The sequence below is a fragment of the Camelus dromedarius genome, chromosome 3, assembly GCF_036321535.1.
Source record: "Camelus dromedarius isolate mCamDro1 chromosome 3, mCamDro1.pat, whole genome shotgun sequence".
Lineage (NCBI taxonomy): Eukaryota > Metazoa > Chordata > Mammalia > Artiodactyla > Camelidae > Camelus > Camelus dromedarius.
Genome location: NC_087438.1, coordinates 40,067,337 through 40,092,609, shown reverse-complemented (window position 1 = coordinate 40,092,609; position 25,273 = coordinate 40,067,337). Strand labels below are relative to the sequence as shown.

Here is a 25,273-nt window from a genome sequence, read left to right as displayed (position 1 = left end):
TTTATAATTTTTTTTTAACTGATAATGCCAACTTGTTCTCACTAAGGATTATACTCATTTGTACTCCCACCAGCAATGTGTGAGTTTCCCATAGTCCTTCCAACCAGAGTGAACACATTTTTGGATTTTGGCCCAACTGATTGATTAAAATGTTTGGACTTTGGCCTATCCAATGTAATAAAATATTGTAGATTTCTTACTATAATTAAAGTTAAACAGCTTTTAATATGTATAAGAGCCATTTGTATTTCCTTTTCTGTAAAATTTGCACATTTTTTTCTTGGCTTACAGGTCATTTTCTTTTCAATTTCTAGGAGCTCTTTATATATATATGAGAGAGAGTAACACTTGTCTGTATTATGAACTGAACATTTTTTTTCTGTTTGTGATTCGGCTTTTTCTTTTTTTCCCTTGATTTTCATATGATTAAATTTGTTAGTCTTCTCTTATGTCTTATAGATTTTAAGCCAAAGTTTAAAAGACTTTTCTACTCCAAGGTTATAAAAGTGTTCTCCCCACTGTTGTCATCTAATACTTTCATGGCTCTTTTAAAAATTTTATTTAATTGTCTTGTCTACTTGGAGTTTATCTTGGTTTGTAGTATACTTTTTGGTTCCAACTTTTTTTTTTTCAGGTGGCTATCTAGTTGTACCACACCATTTACTCAATAACTAATTATGTCTAGTGGCTTGAGATGCCACTTTTATCATACACCATGTCATTTTTTTGCCATGGGAGGTACAGTCCATACCTGATATATGTTGTTGCCATAAAAGGGAAATAGATTCTCCTATGAAAGTTCTTAGAATCATTTACTCCTTTTGTATCTCGTACAGGCTGTCAGCCTTTTTCAGTGAAGTAAGCATTGTCCTTATGATGGAAATTCTTACATGTTTGCAACTGTATCAGGGTTTAATGTGGTTCACTAATGCATGTACCCTCAGTAAGTTTGTTGTTTTGCCAGTTATTCCTATTTAATTTTTAGCATTTTTAAAATATTGTATCACTAGAAAGTTGGCTTTATTTGTATCTGTAGATCATAAACACATTTCTTTTTTGTTTTACTGGGGAACACAGGATAAGATCCAGTAAATCCTGTGGAAGATGGCCTTCAGTGATTTTACATCGAGGACCGTGCGTCTTTATGATAATTGGATCAAAGATGCTGGTAAGTAAACAAATTTCCTAATGGTGGCTCATCCTTCCTTTTTCTGTTAGGGTCTTCTTTTTTTGTTTTTTCCCTTGGGTTTTCAACTTATGCAATGATACAGATTGCATATAGATTTCCTTAGGGGCCATCCTTCTCTGAAAGTTTACAGTAGGGCCTATAAATTCATTATTTAATTTAAAAACTATTTTGGAGGTTTTGTTCTAATGGTTTTTATTTATTTTTAAAAATACTGATATTTTAATTTCTTTTCAAAGTAGAGGTGTACCCATGCTACCTGAACTCTTATGATTTAAACTTGGGAACCAAGTAGTTTGGATACATTTTTTAGGAATAGACTTGTTTGGAAGAACAGATCCCTTGCTTTCTAACTCTTGCTATTCATTATCAAATGCAGGAACCCAAGAAGGTCAGATAATCAGTGTCCTAAATCAAGAGCCAAATAGATTCAGATGATGATGGGCACCTATACAGTGTTAGAGGTACAAAATGTTTTAAAGTGAACTGCTTCTAAATTCCCCTTCTGCTTTTACTCATGGGTCTACTCTTAACTTTTTCTTAGGAATAATTACATTGAAAAGCTCAGTAATAATAGATCAGAAAAATAAATGACAAAAGGGTGGAGGTGAGTAGGGAGAGAGGAGAGTCCTGCAGGGAGGGTGAGGGAAGAAGCAGGCTATGCTCCCTTTCTGAGACGATGCTAATTTGAAGTTTTGGGTGAGGAGGGAGGGTGTGTAATGACAAGACCTAGATTTAAGTTTATCATCTGTGAGTCTCAGGTTCTTTGTTAGCAATGGTAAGAATGATATCACCGACTACCAGATAATATGCATGAAAATGCTCTTTTATTTTGGAAGTGTGCCAACACAGTGGTAGTGGTGGTTGTTCTAGATGATTGATAGAGCATTTCCATTTTCAAACAGGGCCCTGGAGATTGAACCCAGGACCTCGTGCATGCTAAGCAATCTCTCTACCACTGACCTATTACCCTCCCTCACGCCACCTTCAAATGCTTTTAATGTAGCAAATCACTTTTTAAAAAAGTTTCTTCACATTTTTTCCTCCCTGTCAGGGTCTAGAAGGGTCAAAGTGTTCTGTGGTTAAGATTTACAACTTTATGAGAACACTATTAAGTGTAACAGGAAAGGTTTTTGCTTCTGCTTAGTGTGATATTGATCTCTGAGAGCCATTAAATCTCTGGCCATCTTAGTCCAGTTTTACTTTGCTTACCCTGCAAAGGTCTGAGCCCAGGATCAAGTGCCAAGAATTTCAAGTGTATTCTTGGCTTTGGCCCTAATCCTGAGTAGCCTTTGGGAAACCTACTGATACTCATTGGTTTTCTGATAGCAAGAAAAGTAGGGGTCATGCATAGTTCTTTCATGTGGAAAATTCCACAGCTACAGAATTATAAAAATGGTTTAATTAATACTTAAGCCAAAAGAGGATTTATTGTGATTCTGGGGTATGAAATGTCAATTTTTGAAATAATGCTACAATGTTTTTAGTGTTAAAAAAGCAGCTTTTCTAGTATTTGGATAGTAATAATGATGACTTTTCAGACTTAGTTGTGATCTTTGTGCAAGAAGACAGAGTCTGAGTAAGATTGCTGCCACTTTGAACCTTTAATACTTTACAAAGTCCCAGAGGAACATGTTTGCTTTTCCTTCCAGCTTCTGCATCGTCTTGGTGCTTGGAATTTTAAAGGGTGTACTCTCTGAGCTAGTACATGCCACTTAAGAGAACACCCTCGTACAAGCAGCGGATGGAAAAGTTCATTAATATTCTATATATGTGGCCCTTGTACTCCCCTGTACTCTCTTCCTGGAACTCTCTTAGAAAAGAATGATCAGGCTAGTGATAAGTCAGAACTTGGATGATCACTGAGATATGGACTGTCAGGCAGCCTGCCTGCCCATCCTCTGCTTTCCTCTCGGCTCTGCTCGTAACACTGCCACCCAACTTGGATGCTAAAGGGAAGGTACAGGAAGTTCTCCCATCCTCAACAGTCTCTTGTCTCTAGGGAATTCAGTGCTCGCTTCACCCCTGAACCTTTTGTAATTTGTGGGATCACAGACTGAGGCAGACAACTTTAAATGTTGTTGAGCAGTCCTTTCTACAGCCCCTTTGTCAAGTCAGCACCCACAGCCGACTTGCGACTTGCAGACATCCCATTGTAGGGTGCCCCCTGCCTCACAGGGGAGTGGGCTCCCTATTCAGAGAGGTATCACTGCTGCCGAGAGAGAAGGCAGGAAACATGAACAGTCCTCAGAGTCACAGACATCATGTTAAAGACTTTAAATTTGATTTGCTCAGTAGGGAGAGCTAATTTAAGCAGAGGGATAATCTGAGCAAAGCTGTACTTCTAGAAAGTGAATTTGACACTTGCATAGAAGACAGGATGCAGCAGATTGGATCAGGAAGCAGGGAATCCACAGAAAAGACTGCAGAGCACTGAGCGAGGGACACTGAGGCCCTCAGCGTAAGTGAAGGAAACACTGAACCCTCGGTTCATAACACGAAGGGTTCATCATGGTCACCTTGGCAGCTTTTTTCAAAATATGTTTGCCTGGGACCCATACCCTAGGATTCTGATTTGGCTGGATCAGGGTCTTTTTTTTCACCCCCGTTTGATTTTTAAACATTCCCAAGGTGATTCTGCTGTGCTGACAGAATTGAGATCTGCTGAGGTAATAGTAGATAGCTTACTGAGCACTTAGATTGTGCCAGGCTCTTTACATGTAATCAGTCACTAAATCCTCTACAAGATGAATGCTGTTTCATGCCCAAATCACAGATGAGGAAACAGAGCACAGAGAAGTTAAGTCATTGGCCCCAGGTCACATAATGAGTCAGTGAACCAGGATCAGAGTGCCACTGGCACACTCCAGAGCTTTGCTGAAATAGGATTAAAAAGCTTGGTGTTTTGTTCTGCTATTTCTTTGAAAATAACATGAAATTTAATTAACCAGCTTTTCCCAAAAGATAAGATTTTTTAAAAGTCTATAGAACTTGAAAGTCACACTCAGGGTCTTAAAAAAAAAAAAAGTGTGCTTAAAATGTTAAATTACAGGAAAAAGTGATTTATTTAAAATTATTTTCTTCTGCTTCCTGAGCCAGCCCAGCATGCTTTTCCTGGCTTTTTTTTTTCCTACTGCCAGTGGAAGAACAGAAAGATAATGTCATTTGATATCTACCCCCAACCCCGCCCCTGCTGAGCCAATAAAAGAGTAAAATAAAGTATCTCTAATTCAGGAATTCCTTTACTGACAAAAGGGAAAAAAACTAGCTTTCAATCATACCTGTGATGTCTATTAATAAGAGAACCATTTAAAATTTCTTATAAAGAGAAAGAAAAAAATCATCTGTATTGTCACCATCCAAAGGTGATAATGTTACCATCCTTCTAGAAGTCGTCTTTTGGTACTGGTTTTAAGTCCTTACTTCATTGGAGATAAAAACTAGACATTTTAATATGGCTTATGATATTCATATATCTAAGGTTTGGACTACCCACTGTTGGAAGAAATCGATCAAAGTTTGATCAGTTCTAATTCTATCCCTTGGTCCCCAGTTTTGTGGGAACTTTTCTTCACTGAGATTTCCCTGGTGAGTTACGGGCCTGTGGCTAGGGCTCCTTGTGACCTTTTTAATTGTACTTGGCACCCATATATCCTGGGAAACTTGTTAAAAATAAGAAGGGGTACTAATAGAAGCAATAAAAGACCTGGGTGATGTGTACCTGGGGGGGTTGATTTCAGAGCTTTTCCTGATTTAAAACTGTGACGATCTTGATAGAAATTTTTTTTCAAATTTTGAGAACTTTGTGTTCATATGAACATCAGCAAACTTTTGCTGAGTTTCCTTTTTGTGCATGAAACTTTACTGAAAGTGTTCCTGCTGAGAGCATCAATCCGGAGACACTTCTCAGCCCACATTTTCCTTTACCTCTCTGCCACATTTGATACCTTGACTCTTTTCAGAAGTTCACCCCTCCCCTGGTTCCAAGATTCCTTACTTTTGTGGTTTTCCTTCTACCTCTTTGGCTGCTCCTTCCCAGTCTTCTCTAGTTTCCTCTTCTACCACTCCTCCTTTGAATGTTGAGTCCTCAAGATTCTGACTTCGGTCACTTACTCTCCTTGCTCTGCCCACTTTTCCTAAGCTAGATTCACTCCTTTTTTGGGTTCATCTTTTATGTGATGACAACCTCCAAAGCTGCATCTCTGGCCCAGATCTCTCTCCTAATTCCAGATCCATATATCCAGGTACCTTTGGGGGTCTCCCTATGAATGTTTTACAGGCACCCCAGGTGTAAGATGTTCTCTAACATAAGCCATCTCTCCCTGACCAATCTTGTTCCTTACCTTGTATTCCTAATCTCAGTGAGAGCAGAGTTATCTAAACAAAACAAAACAAAACAAAAACTCAGTGTTTTCCTTCACCTCCACCTGTCTCTCATTCCCCATACTTGACTGTTTATACAATGTTGTATTTTCTGCCTCCTTACTAGATCTCAAAGTGATCTGATCCTGTTGCTCTTCTCCTATCATTGCTTAATTTTGATGGTTTCTTTTATACATTTATTTTAGCAAAGAGGGCTATCTTTCCTAAAGTGTGTTCCACAGAGCGTTAGTTCCACAAGGTGTTAAATGGTATTCTACCAAAAAAAAAAAAAAAAAAAAAAAAAATCAGGGCTCCATGGCCAAGGAAGTTTGAGGAATGCTGCATACCACCATCCTCATCTTAGCAATTCACAACAAACACGATGCACTAAGAAATCCTGCAAAAAAGCACCTTGTTTAACTTAGCATTCCTAGTAGCCTTTCCCCACTTTTTGTGGAAAGACTTTAAATATCTTTCTTACATTGCATATTTTGGAACATGCTTAGATAGGATACAAGATAAGGAACAAACTCATTTTTCTCCCAAGTATTCTGTCTCCTTTTCTCTCCCTACTTGTTTATGGGACTTTCTTTATCATATTTTAAATTTCTAAATATTTTGGGGTCCATCTTAGAGCTGACTTTGAGCTTATTTAATATTTTGAGATAGGACATCTGTCAGTATTTTTGAGGGAAGTCCATTTCAGTATGGAATAAATCATCATTAATAGTTGCAGCCATACCCAAGATCATTTAGGAATCAAATGTGAGCTTTCCAGCAATAAAATTGAGGCCAAGTGAGTTATCAATCATGGAGTCTATTGAAGAAATTTTTGCATTGGGTAAGAAGCCAGATTTTAAAGGATATTTGAGTGTTTTTCAGTAATTGGTTATATCATTAGCAATGAACAAGGGCTATATTGCCCACTCTTCTTTTCCAGTTAACAAGGGTGATGGTATATAGCAACCTAAGGTTAGTCAAGACTCAGTTTTGAGTTAGATGCACCTAGAAACTTGTCCATACTTCCTTTCCTTTGTACTATTCTGGCTTCATGCGACAATTTAGGAAAATTGCACCTGAACTTCTTAAGGTTATAGAATTAATCACATTTCCTCTTGAGTTGCAATTTTTAATTGGTCTAATTCTCCTGGCTTGGAACTAGCAGTGACCGTGGGAATTTCTTTTTAACACAGTTGTGAGGCTATTATGTTTTTTTGTTTGTTTTTGCTTTTTTGCTTAAAATGTCAGGTTGGTTTGCCCACACTTTAGATACTTAAATGATGCTAATGTCCCTTTCAATTCTATGACACAGTATATATGGAAATGTCCCACTTTTCCTGGGGGAAGAAGAAAGTTAAGAAATAGCAAACCTGGACATATTTTTATATATAAGAGAATGTCTGGATGGAGAACCTTGACATATTACTTATGGTTGTAGATGGATGGTAAAACTTTGCTCGATGTCTTCTCTTCTTTAGATCCACTCTGTAGCCTGCGCTGGGCCCTGGAGAATGACCAGTAGACTGTATCCATGGGCTTGCTCCCCTGCCTTCTGGTTTCTGGTTGGGTTCAGCCAATGGAGAGCCCCACTGAATTAGAGAGAGGGAGGAGGTGGGGCTGGGATATTGATTCCCCTGGCTCCTTACTTCCAGGATTGGCTCGTGCTGGCTAAATCCCTCAACCGAAGGTCACAGCTCCTTACCTGGGGGGCTTCTTCGCATAACTCTCTACTGGGTTCTGGTAACCACTACCTCCGTTTGCTCCTTGAAGCCCAGGGTTACTCCTTCCAGCCCCATCACTATCCCTGGTGATTTCCCTTTACACTTCCTGAAGATTGGGGTGATCACTGACCAGACAGTTCTCTGTCAACATTACCTTCTAGGTGCTCACTTAAATGCTGGCTGCTGTCATTTACCACTCCACTAAATGGATGTGCACTTACATCTTGTCTTCCCCTTAGATCCAAGAGTTGAAGACTGGCTCTTCATGTCCTCGCCTCTGCCACACACCGTCATCCTGGGGCTCTATGTCTATTTTGTCACTTCTCTGGGACCAAAGCTCATGGAGAATCGGAAGCCCTTTGAACTCAAGAAAGTGATGATAACGTACAATTTTCTCATAGTACTCTTTTCTGTGTATATGTGTTATGAGGCAAGTGTCTTCAGTATTCCTCATGGGAGAATTCTGCCTGAGTCTTTGTGTTTAACTGTCATGATGTTTCTTGTTATGACTGCAAGGGTAACTCTCCAAGATTCAAGGGGTTTCAGAAACTTAGCTCACTAGAACCGATATTTGCCAAAAAATTGTGATGTATAGACCAGATATTTAGTATGGCCTACCTCATGGGTAGTGAGAAAAATTAACATTAAGTTTAGGGACTTGCACATAGTTTATCATAAAAGACAACTGAGTGAATCCATAAATGTTGGTTTTAAGGAAACTCAGTTGTAGAAATTAAGTAACTCACTCAAAGTAGTGTAGCTGGTAGGTGGAGGACTAATGTTTGAATCCAGGTCTGTCTGATACCAGAGCTCATCTGAGTTTGTAATGAGTTGTCATCATCATGGGAGGAACCTTTTGTTTCTGCTTGCCCTGATGAGCTGTAAGACAGTGGACTGTTTTGGTTTGGTTTAGCTGGGCTTTGGGGGGACAGGGAACTTAGACTCATACAAAGCAGCAGGTGAGGGAAGCTGTCCCTTACTTGCCAGTAAGAGAGATGGAGCTCTTCCATGACCCAAAAGCAGACTCAAGAATTCTTTCTCTCCCATTCTGCTGATAACAGGTCTCAGCCACCCTCTCTTACCTCCTTTCCTGGGAGTCCTTGCTGCTTTTCCAGTGCTGGCCAGCTTCCTCATCCTCTGCTCCTTACTTTCCTCCTCTGCCACACAGCCTGTGCTTCCTCCCACACACCTGGGACTCAGGAGGGCCTAGCCTGACCCCTCTGGCTTCTCTGAACATTTCGGGCCTCTGCACGTGCATCCTTCCAACCTGATTCCTGCCACAGATAGATCTACCTGATCGGATCACCTTAAATCTGCTCTGGCCTCATTTCTCACAGGCCTCTCTGAAGTCCAGACTTACCTTGCTGCCTTCTACTTTATTTCCAAAATTAATTCACAGGTCATCTTACTGTCCTTTCTGGAGCATAAGCAACTGAAAGAGAAGAAGTAATAGAGTAGAGATGAGGAGCAGCAAAAGTACATGCTTTTAGCAGGTCATCAGAGATAGAATATAACCTACTATAGGACAGTGCTAAGAAAAGGCCTGAAAGCCAGGAGACCAAGGACTAGTTAGTCCCAGTTATACTACTAACTACCTAATTTTGAGCTAGTCTCTTAACGTCACTAGGTCTCAGTTCTCTCATTTTATAGAATCAAGATTGAACAAAGGTGTCTCTCAGGTCCCTTTATACTCTGTGATTGTGTCATTTAATGTAATGTCCCCAAATAAATTTCTCAGGAGGGAATCCAATTATAACCAGTAAGTTTTGGTTCCTATTTTAGTAATTACAACAAAAGATTTGAAACTATCTGAATCTGAGAGTTTCTATCTCCCATTAACCACTAATACCGGAGTTACTTATATGCCAGTTTTGGGGGTTATTACCTGCAAAATATAAATTATTACTCTTCCTTTGTGAAAGCCTGAAGTAGAGACACATATGTCAAAAGCTCCACAGACTTTTGGAATGTTCTTAAACTTAGTATCTGGAGAGCATGAAGTTCCACTTTCTGTTTAAGCAGAGATTTTTGACAGCTGAGCAGCGTGTCACCTCCAGGACATGTCAGAACACATGGTTTATTGGGTGGAACATGACTGCATTTGGTATACAGAGTGTATACCTCCACTAGGAACGTTGGGGCAAATACAGACAAGGCAAAAGGGAGTGCATCAGACTACCAGAACCCACTTGCCTTATTGTGTACTGATGGTTTGAAGGTGCTAGATACTTGGCACCTGTCAGACACTAATGAAGAGAGAGCAGTGAAGACCCCACAGAAGCCACCACATCACACAGCTTCTCCTGTTTAGCACGGCGCTTGTTTGGGGGGTAGGGCAAAGTGGGGGATCGGTCATCCCAGGCTGAGTAAATGGACTTAGAGTGTTACTTGCATCAGTCAGAAGTGAGTCCAAGTGCAAGAGAATATGAAGACACTCACTGACAGATTAGGATTTTGTAAAACAGAATTAACTACTTCTGTCCCACATTCCCTTGTTCCTTTGAGACAATTAATAGACTTGTTTCTGTAAGATATTTTTCTCACCCAGGAGATGTGTCTTACACTTTCCTGAATCTTAATTTTCAAGATTTCATAGCTTACAAAGCTAACAGTGTGATTAAATTCTATTAAAAATCAAGTTAGGAGCTAATATCAAAAAAGGATAGTGTGTTTTTAAATACCGTAGTCTAAATGGTTTTTCTTTCTCCCTTGTTTCTTTTCTTTTCACCATTAAAATCTCATTCTGATAATGCCTGACAAGCTTTTGCCTTTAGGAGTTAATTTATCGTGAAGTTGTCATTTCAGCTTTAATAGTAATTAAAAATTGAAACTTGAAATGTACTTCAGTGGCAGGACATGATATAATCATTATGCTGAAAGAGAAGACGTTCTAGGGAAGATGTTGGCACCTGTGAAAATAGAATGGCAGAGAACTGGTCATATCGTCAGAACCCTAAATTAAGCCAACCATTTAATATATACATTAATTTTAAAGTAGAGTCCTTAGCTTTACATTTTCAGATAGTCTTTGCAAAGGAGACCTTCCCACTATCAAACTGAAAGAATGTCAATATACTCTTTGAATTATGGTTCAGACTTATCAATAATGGGCCTTTTCTTCTCATCACTAGTCTAAGGTCACTTTGTGGGTGTGTTGGAATTAAGGCTTGCCAGACTGCACTCTATTGTTAATATTTTCATCTCTTACTTGTCATGGGGATCTAAAGGAAAACCAACATGTGAGTCTTGTGTTTGGTCAATCTTGATTTAAAAGCCATAGACAACCACTTCACATTCCATCCACTAGCCAAGACAGGAAAAACCCAGTTGTTGTGGTCATCGGAAGAGTACATTGAGAAAGTTGATTTGCCCATTTGTGTATTGACTAACTGCAAAGATTGGAAATCATCAGAAAAGACTGAATTCAGACTCAGTCACCTCCTTCAGAGTACACAAACATAGGCGCAGACACATATAGATATACACAAGGTAGATTACCTACCAGTATTTGCTGTTTAAACAAAACATCCCTAGTGTTTTATTCTCCATTGTATTAGAATAGTCATTCCAAGAACCAGCCATTTTAGTCAGAACACAGTTTATATAAATATGACTTTACGATTCAGAAAATTCTTGATGCTTTGATATCAAGCGAGTTCCTGGTTTGTAACTGTTCTCGCCCACTTTTCCTTCTGCACTGACTGCTGACTCAGCGGGTCATAATTTCCTTTGTTGTAGCTGTTGAGAAAATGCTTCCTTCTTTAACATGCGTGTGCTCTCTTGCAGTTTGTGATGTCTGGCTGGGGCACAGGTTATTCATTACGATGTGAAATTGTTGACTATTCACGATCACCTACAGCATTGAGGGTAAGTTTCTCTTTGGAAAAACTTGTAACTCAAAATCAATGTTAAACCTTTGGGGGCTCTATTTGTAAACACTGAATGTGAAATCAGAATGAGTAAATGACTCAGTTATTAGGTTGTACGTGTTAAGAAAAAAGCTAAAACATTATAAGAAAAAATCAAAGGTGTATAGTTTTCTGTAAAATGAAGGCTAGTGCTTTTCTTTTTGAATTTCTTGGATTTAAAAGTAAGTTTATATCTGGTTCCTCAGAAGATTAAAAACAGGACTACCGTGTGATCCAGGAATTCCACTTCTGGATATGTACTTAAAGAATTGAAAGCCGAGACTCAAAGAGATATTTGTACACCTATGTTGGTAGCATTCTTCACATTAGCCAAAAGATGGAAGCAACCCATGTCCATTATTAGACAAATGAATAAATAAACTGTAGAATATACATACAACAGAATATTATTCAGTCCTAACAAGGAAGGAAATTTTGACACCTGCTACAACATGATGAACCTTGAGGACATTATGCTAAGTGAAATAATCTAGGCACAAAGGGACAAACAAATACTGTATGATTCTGTTGTATGAGGTCCATAGAGTAGTCACATCCAGAGAACAGGAAGTAAAATGGTAGTTGTCAGGGGCTGGATTCCCAGATGGGGACTTATTGTTTAATGGGTACAGAGTGTCAGTCCTGTAAGCAGAAAAGAGTTCTTTGGATGGGATGGTGGTGATGGTTGCACAAGAATGTGAATGTACTTTACGCCACCAAACTGTCTGCTTAAAAATGGTTATGATGGTAAATTTTATGTAATGTGAATTTTGCCAAAATTAGAAAAAATAAAGTTTTCTTCTATGTTAAAAAAAATAAAATTCATATCTCTGTGTGTTTCTGCAGATGGCACGCACCTGCTGGCTTTATTACATCTCCAAATTTATTGAGCTATTAGATACTGTGAGTATGTAGTCACCATATTTGATAAATGTTTGATGTTTCAATGAAAGCAATAAACTGAGTGTTCAGTTGTCTGGTAACTTTGGTTATCTCTCTTTCTCAGGCAGACCTACTATTATCTTCTACTTTTTATTATCAGCAATTTTAGAGAATAGATAGGATGAAGTTATTTTTCAGTCTCTTGCAAACTCCAAAAGATTTTCTTATGTATCTACACATCTGGCTAAGATAAGAATGTAACTGTCACATACACTACAAAACTGTGCATCTTTATAAAGACTGATGACAGTTGTTTTGTGAAGTTCAGGAAGCAAGAAGCAGGGAATACCTTTCGTTCTCTGTATCAAAGTACTGTGTCATTCATACTCCTTTAAGAGAATAACTGCTTCAAAATTCATAAACTTACACTAGAATATTAAGTTACCCCTGGGTAATTTATCAATAATTTTGGTAATATCAAAACTGTTTCCAGCTGCTTTTCTGAAGTCCATGCTTCCTGGGTCTTCTCCCTTCCTGTGCATCAACTCTGACTTTGAGTGACGGGGCCCTGGGAGAAGCAAGTGCCACAAATTAGGATCCAGGATGAGAGGAGAAAGCTCTGCACCTTTGTTTCCAGAAACAAAGGAAAGTTGGATATCCGTTGTATCTTTGTGGCATGTGGATCTTAGTTGTCTGGAATCAGTTCTGGATGTAAGACTGATAAGTGTGTTCTCTCTTCAGAATATATACAACTACATTTCTTGTAGCAAATCTCAACGTGCTTTACCTTCTCAGCTGGCTGCACAAAATGTTAGAATTAGAAAGGAGAATTTATTGAGTATAGAATCCCAAGGTTCCCAAACTTTAGCATTCATTAGAATCACCAGGAGAACTTGTTAAAAACACATGTGCCTGCACCCCACCCTCAGAATTTCTGATTCAGTAGATCTCAGGTGGGGCTCAAGAATTTGCATTTCTGTCAAGTTCTCAAGTGATGTTATTGCTGTTGACTTTAAGAGCCCCTGCTGTGGTCCAGTGGTTTTCAATCCTGTGGTACTGTAGACTTAATAGCATTAGAAAACAAAAACCTGCGTCCCACCCACAGAGATTTGGAGTCAGAGAGTCTAGACTTAGAGATCATGCGTGGCTATTTAAAAAACCAACAAGAGCGGGTGGGTATGTATGCTCAGTGGTAGAGTGCAGGAGGTCCTGGGTTCAATCCACAGTCCCTCCATTAAAAGCTAACAAACAAACAAACAAAAAACCTTCTCAGACATTGTAATATGCAGACAGGGTTGAGAACCACTGATCTAGCTCAGAGCACTCAATCTGAAAAAAAAAAAAAATGGAAGCCAGAAAGTTACAAGACTCACCCAGAGGAATGCCGCTACTGACTGGGACTGGGACCCCAAATTGCTGGTTTATGGCTTTTTCTGTTGGACCACATTGCCTTCCTCCATGTGCATAAGCAAATGCATTTTCGCTTCATGGTTTCTGCTTTGCATGTTCTCAGTGCCAGGTTCCATAAAGAAACTGTTGCTGCCTATATGTCCTCTGAACCACGTTTCTCAGATACTCTTATGAATACTTTTGTTTCTGCTACTCTGTTTAGTCCCCTATTTAGAAGTCTGACTCATCACTGATCTTCTGAGTTTTGAATATTTTTGAACATTTAATTCTGCTTTTGAATATTTTTTGGGGAAAAAAAAAAGAATTTCCCCCTCACAGCCTTCCTATCCTACATCTTTGTTTGTTCATAGAGTTTCTGTAAACCACTGGGTTTCAACCTGGTTGGTGCTTTGGTTGCCCTTCTCATTTTTCCTAAGCAGCTTTGCTTTCTTTTCCATCCTGTTTCCCCTATTAACTCTTCAAGTATGTCCTGCTTCATCTTTCTTTAGTAATAATTGGCTAACTTTTGACTTGCTTCAAGTTCTCTTTCAGTTTGCTTGATCCCTTATCTGAATTAGTAGGATATGTTAAGGAGCAACGTAGAATTCCAGTCCTAGGACTTAAACATCTCTGCTTTCCCATATATGTCAAAATTCACAGAATTTTTTACCAGTAACATTTTTTCAGTAATTTTTGGTCATATTCTTCACTTTGTACCTTTGATTTTAAGTCTACATAATATTTTTTCACCTGTTGATTGGTTCTTCCTTGACTAAGCATCATACCTAAGTTCTCTCCTACTAATTCGCTTTTGAGCTGCCCCTTAAAGAATCAGCAGCTTCTGTAAGCCTTCTATAAGCCAATTCTTTCAAAGCACATTACAACATGAAATAGTTTTCACTTTGTAACACTAGATAAATTATTGCATGGTTTTATATGAACTTGATTTTCTTTAAATTATTTCAGATCTTTTTTGTTCTACGTAAGAAAAATAGTCAAGTGACTTTCCTGCATGTCTTCCATCATACCATCATGCCATGGACCTGGTGGTTTGGAGTCAAATTTGCTGCAGGTAGCCAAGGGAGAGTTGGGATCATGTGTTATAAATGATAATATTTCTGTATGCTGTAAGCATAAATTCTGTTCTTAACTGTGATTTAAAAGAATCTCAAAACGTCAAAGAATTACTTTAATCAAACTTCTGACTTTCATTAATTATCTGAGACATAAACATAGTACTCCAAACTAGATCCCTCCCCCACCCCACACTCTTAAATGTGCATGAACTTTGGGTATAGGCTTCTACACATATCCTTTAGTTGTTTTGATTGGATTTTATTATTTTCCTATAGAGTAGTATTAAATTTCTTTCAATAAATAAATAATAAACAAATAAAAATGTAAAAACCTTGGGTTTATAGGAATATAGTTAGATAACTATTCCTCGTATGTTTCCAGGAAGTTACAGTATTTATCTCAAGTTCTGGGTCTTCTTTGTTTCCAAATTTCCAAAAACTGATACACATCCCATCTCCATAACAACTTGATTTTCTTTATATTATTTATTTACTTTAAAGAAGATGGGTCAGATTGAGGTTGTTCCCCCCTCACCAAGCACTTTCCCATATTAAAGGATGTCTTGATACTGTGTTTTAGGTCAAATGTAGTTTAACTCATAAGCTTGGCAAGAAGGGTCTTTAATTAGTTTTGGTTTTATGCTTCTGAACATCTAGAATATGAGATAACAAGCAGGTAAGTAATCTTACCCTATCCATAAAGTTTAAATAAGGGATATCCTCAAGGATATATTGTTATCTTATTAGCAAAGGTTAGTTGGGGCATTTATTTGTGCCAGTTTCTTACGTTTAAGAAGGCTTCGCGTAGGCCTGCAACCCATACTAGGCAATGAATGCTTGGACATTTCTGTGAATAGCTCACATCAATCAGGCATTCTGACTTTGCAAGACAAAGGGAAGAGAAACCACAACTGAGAAACTCCTGCTTGAGTTTTAGACTCCCTACGCATGGAGGGAAAATCTGCATGTCTCTGTGTATGCGGGGACATGGATAAGCCAGAACCTCAGGGAGCCAAAATGGCTGTCCCTACCATGGCCTAAGGATGTAGGATTTTCCAGTATGTGAGGTATCTCCTTGCCCTAAATTGGCATTTATCTGTGGAGAGTTTTTTAAAGTAAATGTAGCTGTTTTTCTTATAATGTACATATGTTAATTTAAAAATTGAACTCACATTATAACAGGATAGTCCCATTTGTATCCATTTCACAGATCAAAGGTAGTTATATTATTTAATCTCCATTTTTTTACTTATCTTTACTTTCTATGTTTTTTTTCTCTCACTTGCATATTGTGCCTCTCAAGTTCTTCCAACAGTGATGTTCTTTGACACCTTATTTCTGTTGGTGAAAATTAGAAGATACCTAAACATCCAATAATAGAATAGTTGTGACGTCTTGTGTGTATAATTGTGAAATGCAAATGCTATTGAGAGGCATTTAACTCATCTTCTGTTAAGCAGCCTGACTCCTAAATTTTCAGAGATAGATGCCTATTCTGACTATTCTGTTTTTAAAGTATGCTAGACAAGGTGCTTTCACATCCTTATAATTTATTTATTCAGATTTCTTTCATAAGACCAGAATATTCTATTATAACACTGAAAAATAAAAATAAATAAAATATCTATAGGAAGATAATAGCCATAAATACAGTGATTTATAAATAACTGAGACAAAAGTGGTCTCCCTCTCCTTCTTTATCCATCTCTGTATTTTCTAATTTTTCTAGTTTGACTATCTGTTAGTTCTACAATGGGAAAAATAAATTTTGTTTGAAGAATAGAGTTGAGCATTTTTCTGATTTCTATCTTTGAGTACATTGTTAGTCTGGCTTCCATTTCAAAAACAAGCGATGTTTTCAGTGATGAACATTTAAACATATACTATGCCTCAAGTTTTCAGTGTTACCATGTTCATGGACATAAAGCACTTTGCAATGGGTTCATTGTCTACACCTTGATCCCCCTTCTGCTTTAGAAATTGCAAATAGTAGAAAATTATGTTTTCTTCTCTCTCATGTGTTCCATAAGTTGGCACTTCTATTCAGTCTCATGTGGACGCTAGTAAACACTTGTACACCTGATGTCTGTTCAGTGACAAGCACAACAACAAGACTTGAGTATTTCCAGAAGTGTGGTGTGGCATTGGCTTTCATTCCTAGAATGAAACTGTCCAGTTTAAACTGTCCTTTTAGAAACTTGAGCACAGCTGATCTCTATCTGGTATTTAATTTCCTGTTTGCCTATTGTCTTCCTCTCTGGGATAATAGCAAGCCAGATTTTCTTTTGAATATGATGAAAATATTTTTGTGGCAGGTTTTTATATTAATTATGTATGTATTCCCTTCCAGAGATACGGAGAATTGTGATAATTACACAGGTGGTTCCTTTATTTTTTCCAAACCAAAGGAGTAAAATGTGATGGTACTAATTATAATTCATTCTGAGGTGTTTGCTTTTCAGAACTGTTATAAAGAAGAAAGTAAGCTTAGAAAATACTTTATTAGAAAATCCTTCCAAAGAAGATATGAAAAGCATTACTTATTAAAATGTGATTGTTCTGTGAATAAACATTAAAATAACTAAGAAAATATTCATTATTAAGGCAGGAGGGTATAGCTAAGTGGTAGAGTGCGTGCTTAGCATGCACAGGGTCATGGGCTCAATCCCCAGAACCTCCATTAAAATAAATAAATAAATCTAATTACCTCCGCCCCTAAAAAAAATTTAAATATGAAAAAATTAGAAATAAGTATCATTACTAGAGAAAATAAGTAAGTTAATTTTATTTGATAGCTTATTTTGATCAGTAAGCCTTACTAAACACTCTTAGCTACATTAGTGCTTTCTTAAATTCCTGTTCATAAGACCTTATTTTAGAATATTTAAATGGTGAGACTTTCTGAGTGGAAAATAGAACTCTTCTACCAAAAATGGGAGAAGTGTCTTAGTGAGAAAGGCTCTATCTGATGTAGTTCATTATCAAGCGTGAAATAGATTTCCTGTGTGTATGTAATTGTGAGACAGCAATGGACTTGAGGTGTTTGGCTTGTCCCCATGTTAAGCAGTTTGATTCCTAAACTATCAGAAATAGACAACTTTTCTATTTTTAAATTACCCTAGAAAAGGTGTTTTCACACCACACTTACTTATTCAAGTTTCTTTTGGGAAATAAGACAAATCCATATGTAAATAATAGGCTGGGAAGTTGTTAATAAGCTTCATTAATTCAGTTTTTTCTGACTTGAAATTTGTGATAATTAACAGATTAGCTGAAATGTGAATTTACTCTATTCAGGGGAGGCAAGTTTATGAAGCGCAGTATAGCATAAATGAGACTTTAGGGGAATAGTTAAACTACTTAAAAGTAATTATTTAAATTAGGTTCTTTTAAGGGGGTACTTTAGCAGTGGTAGTATTTAGAATTATCTAGCATTGCTGCAATTATGAACGGTTTTTTAAAAATAACTATTTCTACTATGAAGCAGTTTTTATGACATTTCTTCTTAGACTATATTCAAAGTAATAAGTTTGTATTTTGCTTTAAGCTTTCTATAACTCAGTGTTCATGAATTCAGTCCTTCCTCTAACATAAGCAGGCACATTTGTGAGGTTTTGCTTTATTTCTAAAATTAAAGAATTCTAGAATAAAGAAAACAGAATATTTTAGAGAAAAATTTAAATTCCAGGTCGACATTACTAAGCTGAATGAGGCTACACTAAAGAATGAAGATTCTTCTAGACTGTGCATCTTAGGGAAGAGCCTTGTTTTTTTTCCTCCACTGTCAACTAATTCATTAGTTGATGAACAGCCAGTGGTTTTACTGCCAAAATTTTGTGGCACTAAAAATATTTATTGAAAATTATGGAGAGTGCAAAAATTGAATTTGATTCCACATAATGACATGTAGAAAAATATTCTTGTGGCTTTATTTATAATAATCCCAGTTGGAAACAACTCAAATGTCTTTTAATAGGAGAATGGGCAAATACGTTATTATGCATTCGTATCATGTAATACTACACAGCAGTAAAATAGCAATCTACTAACACACACACCAAGACAGATGAATCTTAAACACAGTATGTTTATGGAAAGGAGGTAGCCACAAGGAATACATCTTGTGTAATTCTCTTTATATGAAGTTTTATAACAAGCAAAACTAATAGTTGATGATGGAAGTCAGAATAAAAGTTCCATTGGGAGGGGCATATTGTTGGAGAGGGCACATGGGAACCTATTGTAGTGTCAGAAATGTTCTGTATCTTGAATTTGGTGGTGGTTACATAGGTGTCTGGTTAGATAGAAATAATCATCAAGTTATACACTTAAGATTAACGTACTTCGTGTGCTTTAGATATGTTAATCATCACTAAAATGAATTTAATTACTATTATTTAGCAGTATATTATATTTAAAAGGTAATTCAATTTGTTAAAGTAAATCTAAATCATAAGATCATCTTAAGGTTAAGCTATAACAGAACAAAGACTTGCTAAATTTATTTTTTAAGATTTGTATTTTATATTTTAGTAAATGAATGTATTATCCAGCTCTGTCTAATTTGATGGCTGTTTAACAAGAGTGATATTTCATATATATATTTTTCTTCCTGCTAAAATTAAAGAAATTATACTAAAACCTCAGTTTAGATTAAAATACATCTCATTTTAAGGAGCAGTGCCCCCATTTTACCACCTTTTTTTTTTCCAGGTGGTTTGGGAACATTCCATGCCTTTCTGAATACAGCTGTACATGTAGTTATGTATTCCTACTATGGACTGTGTGCACTGGGACCAGCCTACCAGAAATATCTGTGGTGGAAAAAATATTTGACATCATTACAGCTTGTGAGTAACGAATTTTCTTTAAAACCAGATATGAAACTAAACTGGAGTCACTTGTCTTCCTTATCAATGAGGATACTAACTAAATAAAATACAAGGTTTACAAAACATAGTGATATAAAGTGTCTGGCCCCACATGGCAGGCTGTCATCACCTTTTCTGTATTATGTGAACTTTGTCAAGAACTTTATTGAAATAAAAGCACATTTAGTAACCAGGAGGCTCAGTCAATTAAGCCAGCATGTGTTTCTTTATACCATTTTATACTATTTTATGCATTTATATAAAATAAATATATTTATGGTCAAAATAATCTCAAAGTTATGTAAACCTCAACAGGCATAATATTAAATTAGAAGTTAGAAATTCCATATTCTAGAGCTAAATGACCCTGAGGGAACGTAACTTTGAGGGACTTAGGAGCCTTCCTGTAGGGCTGCCTATCTAGTAATAACAATTATAAGCCTGTTTTTGTACCAAATAGTAAAAGTACTGTGGGGATTAAAGGTGTAGAGTGGTAGTGTCATATATATACTGAAAGAGTTGAAAACACCCTAAACTACCAACTATAAAGAAGTGGCTAAATATGTTATTTTAATTTCTATTTTGGAATATTACAAAGTCATGAAAATTATTTACGATTTCTCTCTAAGTGTCTTTTTCTGATAACATCAGTTTAAATACTGTCCTCAAGTAAACAGTGTTCAAAGGAGCAGAGGCACTCAATTTAGAGCTAATAATACTTTCCAAGCATGAATCCTAAAAATACATGGCATGCAATTTTTTTGAAGAGTAACCATGGGTTGGAGATGATGATTTGCTTTAAATTTTGCCTTCTGTTAAGATAAGAATTCTATGATTCTCGTATTTCCAGACTTACAGTCTGTAATAAATTAGTGTCATATTCTGCCAGCAATACTAAAGAGAAAGTATGGATTTAGGTGTAGATAGCCTGTTGAAGCTTAATTTCTATTAAAATTCTGTAACTTGTTAAATGAAATCCAGCATATTCATATGGTGTGTTCTCCCAGATGAGAGAGTGAGGTTTTAGTGTATCAGGATGTTAAATCAATATCATAGCATATCCTTGCAGGGTTGTTTATTGTATCCAAAAGTGACAACACCCTAAATAATCAACCATAAGGAAATGGTGAAATAAATTATTTAAATTCCTACTTTAAAATATTATGAAGTCATGGAAATATTTCACAATTCCTTTCTTTTTAATTTTTTTTTGTGATTGTAAAGTAATATATGCTCATTGTGGTGAAATGAGGTAAGCAAAGAGAAAGAAAAGCAAACATAATTCTGCCACTGAGGGATAATCAGGGCTGATTTATTTCATTCACATTTGGATTTTCTCCTCTATGCATATGTGTGTATGCTTTTTTGCATGATTTGTATTATATTGCATATAGAATTTTGTATTATGCTTTTTTCACTTAACATATTCTTAAATGTTGTAAAAACTTTTTCATAATGTGAGAAAATACTTACATAAAAAAAGGATAGATGTTTGTTCATTATTATTTCAAACATTTTGATTGTACACAAACATACCTGCAGAGAATGTTGAAGATATTGCTTAGGTTTTCTAAGATTTCCTCATCTGCAAAAATGAGAGGAATAGTTGTAGTCACTGCACAGGAATGTCCTAAACATGCCTTAAGATAATGCAAGGAAAGCTGATGATGATGATAATAGAAACTAGGTGAAAATCTTAACTATGGTTATAACAGAATGGATTGTGGGTAATTGTAATTTATTTTTAGGTATAGATTTTTACTTTTCTAAAGTTTCTACAGAACACATTGCCTTTTAATTATGAGAAAAAAGATGTCCAGAAAACCTGGACATGAGCCCAGAACATGTCCCTCTTAAGACTGTGTAGAACATTCTGGATCACACAGCCCTTGGGCATCGCTAGGAGGGTCACCAGTGCTCACTCACCCCTTGCAGATTCTCTGCTGCAGTTGGCAGATGGGACATAATTTTGTCTGTGACATATTTTTATCTAGAATAGGTGGCAGATATGAGGACTCAGAGATGCTTTGGCTCCTACAAAATTAACGGGTCTCTAATTAAAATGTTTTTATTTCTCCCCAAATAGAATATCTGGTCTATCAACAGGATAGAATGTTTGAAATCAAAACTGTCCTAGAAAATTAGGCCATAAAGGGGTGTGTGCATTTCATCAGTCAAAAACTCAAGTCAGAAACTGATGGTTTTCTGAGTTGGAAAGAGCTGCAGCGCTGCTCTGCTCAGGGACATTTACATAGCACCCCCTGGAGCTGTGCACTTTGTTGGGACTGAATACTAGTCTCAAATTCCCATCTGCATTTTTGACAGTGTTCCACCCACTATCACTCCCATGGAGGCTAGACTGAAAGATTAAATTCCCTGTCCAACAGTAGGCTAGATGTGGCTGGAGAGTGTTTAAACATAAGCAGGCAAAGAATGCATTAAATAATTGCTCCTTTGTGACTCTTCATCTCTGAACAATACTTCTCATTCTTTCATCTGTTAGGTCCAGTTCGTTATTATCACCATCCACATAGGCCAGTTCTTTTTCATGGAGGATTGCAACTACCAGTTTCCCGTCTTTCTATACGTCATTATGAGTTACGGGTGCATCTTTCTGCTGCTCTTTCTCCATTTTTGGTACCGTGCTTACACCAAAGGTCAGAGGCTACCCAAAACCGTGAAAAATGGAATCTGCAAAAACAAAGATCACTGAAATTCAAGCACAACGTAAGTCTATGAATTAGACTGATAGCTTGTCTTCCTTGACAATCGAGATATTTCCATGTGCAGTGCATTTTATATATTTTTCAAAATCAAGATCTTGTATTTTTATGATAAGTTATTGGGGTTTCTGATATTTGAGAGCCCAAAGCTCCCAGATAGTAAAGTCTTCTGATAATTAGAGCCTGAAGCAGCCAGTTTTTCAGATGCTTTTAAACCTAATCTAAAAGTTTTATTTAATACATTTTTTTTTAGAATGAAAGAAGGATATGAAACAGTACAGTAGTCTTCAAAGAAGTCCAGTATAGATGAAAAATATCATTAGATATTTTGAGCATGGACAAATGTCCATTCCGTACAATAGATTCCTTCTGCTAGGTCTGGAAACCTCTAACTGTGGACTCTGGCTTTGTTGCTTGTTGACTATATTCAGAAAACACCATATTTACTCTAGAGTTAAATTCCCATTCTAAAGAGCTAATGTGGATGAACGTTAGTGAAGTTTTGATCAGTTATCATTTAAAATCACTAACAGTAATTTGTGCTGGATCTCTTGGGTAGGCTGGCACCAGTTCTGCTTGTAAGACTTCTTCACAACACTTTTGTTGGGTAAACTTTAAAAGTAATGATCCTTTAGGTTAGTACATGGGTGCACTTGAAACTAAGGTTAAGTTAATATTTTGAAAACGATGGATTGTTCTGATGGCTTAACAAACACGTTGCTATTCCTGTTTTACAGTAAACTTCGTGTATTTCTGTAAAGAGATGAATTTGTCAATGGAAACAGTATTCCATGGTTCAGTGGAAAAAAATCTGTTGTCTGTAATATTGTAATGTCACTTTCTCGTATTGTCATGGTTTAAAGGATTATCTTGGTTAAATATACATTGATTGGATGTATAAATGTTCATATCATTAGCACACATTAAATGATTTTTAGACCACTCAGTATTCGTTATACACAGTTTCCAGAGATGGATGAGAGTGGCTTGTGAAGTAACTGGAGGCACGTGGTGGCACAGAGATTATCCAAGGGAGATTTAGTTACAGGGATCTCTCTCATAAAGAAAGAGAGTGTGAGAGACTACATAATAATTATTACAGATTCACTGCTTGAAAAAATATCTTCCAGAATTAGGAATTAATTAGCAGCCTGCATATCTTTTTTTCAAACTTATAAAGTATATAACGAAAGATGGACATTCATTTGTGTAGCTTTCATTTCTTTATAATTGGCTATTTTCTGAAATTCTCTTCTCATGTTTTCTTGTTGGAGAACCCAACTACTCATCAGTAGAGTTTTGCCCAAGAAGCAGCAATATTGATGTTCCTGAATTTTTCCTCATTGCCTTTTTTTCTTGTTACATTTATTCTTGATTTTGAAGGACTCCTTATACTTGTATAACTTTAAGCAATTAGTACCCCAGTTACTGTGTAACACACAGTGATACTTAATTGTACTAACTGTAAACTCCCAGTGTTAGGTGTCTCCCTCCTAATCCATTAGTCTCTACCACGGCCTTTTCTCTTCACACTCACCAAATTCATAAGGTTATTTGCCATTAAGTGACCTTTAGTGATTTCACTTGCTTACAGTGTGAGAAGATAAGGGTTGATAAATGGGGAGAATTTCATTTTTTTAAATAAATAAAAAAGAACATGAAAGCAAAGATAAAAGAAAGAGAAGTTCTAATTTTCTCTCTGAGATCTCAGGGTTCCCTCAGTGTTTTCCTGTTTTGGCTCTTTGGATCCAACCTGTAGTAATACGGGGAGGTAAGGCGAATGCTATCACACATACGTACAATTGCCAAAGACCCAGAGACTTTTTGGGCAAAAACCAAAAGGAAGCAAAAATAAAAGAAGATGAAACAGGAGAGTTTGATTTCTTTTCTTGCATACTTTCTGACCTGTGCTGAACAACCTCTTCTCATAGTCTTTAAAATGTTTGAGGTGCCTCTGAACTAGCAGCAACACGTGGTACAGCCGCATTCTACATTCTGTGACTGGAGGTGGAGAGCTAGAGCGCTACACGAAAAGAGATCACAGCTGGTAGAAGTAACTCCCTACGAACATCAGCAGATCAGGATGGGTATCACTTGGTGTAGGACTGGATAGGCATTGTGTTGTTAAAGGAGTTTCTGCTGGGGATTCATCCACTTTTCAGGACCTCGTTGCCTTTGAGTTTGCTTACCTAACAAATAAAAGCCCAGCTACAAAACCTGGTTTATGACATAAAGTTCTATAAATCCTTTGGAACTTACATGTATATTATAAATAAATATAAAAATAAAATTTTAAGTATCTATGGGGCATTTCCAATTTACAGTCTTAAACTGAGTAGAATTTTTAACTGAGCAGACTGCATTGTGCCATAAATTGTAAGATTGTGAGGTTATATTTCTTCAATATCCCTTTTTTCTGTTAAGTTTTTAAGACAGTGGGAAACTCTGTAGATACTGTCAAAGTTTGGGTTTGGTTGTTGTGTGTTATAATAAATTTGTGGTGTTACATGTATATGTGTGTGAGTCCTTCATTTTGGAATCTAACTGCATATGTTTGCATAGATAAGTGGTTTTTAATCTGAATACTCATTTAACCAAAGCATGTTATACATTTGTTGTACAACTGCTATGTTCAGAGCCCTGTGTGATACAAAGTACAAAGATACCTACCATCCAGTTGGGACATCCCGCAGGTTGGAGCTCCCAGACTGGCAAAGGCGATTATGTTACTGGGACAGTAAGTGATAGATACCATATAAGTGAAAGTCCTGGCACTTAGCAAGCAAGGAAGGCTTCATGAAGGCATTTAAATTTTTTTGTTTTTTGTGTTTAATTGAAGTATAGTCGATTTACAATGTTGTGTTAGTTTCTGGTGTACAGCATAGTAATTCAGTTATATATATATATACACACATACACACACACCTATATACACACATGTATACCTTTTCATATTCTTTTTCATTATAGGTTATCACAAGATATTGAATATAGTTAATATATATAATGTATGTAACTATAAATATAGTTACATATATTATATATAACTTTTATATATAAACTATATTGAATATTGAATATAGTTTATATATATGAATATAGCTTATATACATGACAAGGAATATAATTTATATATATGAAAAGAAATATATATA

The 25,273-nt window shown here is 36.5% G+C and overlaps 1 protein-coding gene across 3 annotated transcripts in view; it reads left to right on the top strand.

Annotated features, from left to right (window-relative positions):
* Positions 1-24,630, top strand: part of ELOVL7 (ELOVL fatty acid elongase 7) — a 70,413-nt gene extending 45,783 nt beyond the window's left edge. For 2 of the 3 annotated variants that reach the window (XM_010974898.3, XM_064480857.1), the window contains exons 2-8: positions 1,078-1,168; positions 7,509-7,699; positions 11,056-11,136; positions 12,024-12,080; positions 14,415-14,520; positions 19,238-19,374; positions 21,899-24,630. In XM_010974898.3, coding sequence (XP_010973200.1) covers positions 1,105-1,168; positions 7,509-7,699; positions 11,056-11,136; positions 12,024-12,080; positions 14,415-14,520; positions 19,238-19,374; positions 21,899-22,108 — 846 coding nt within the window. In that variant the 5' untranslated portion in view covers positions 1,078-1,104 and the 3' untranslated portion in view covers positions 22,109-24,630. The remainder of the gene's footprint in view (positions 1-1,077; positions 1,169-7,508; positions 7,700-11,055; positions 11,137-12,023; positions 12,081-14,414; positions 14,521-19,237; positions 19,375-21,898) is intronic. The other variant, XM_064480860.1, reaches the window with a different exon arrangement.
* The last annotated feature ends 643 nt before the right edge of the window (positions 24,631-25,273 follow it).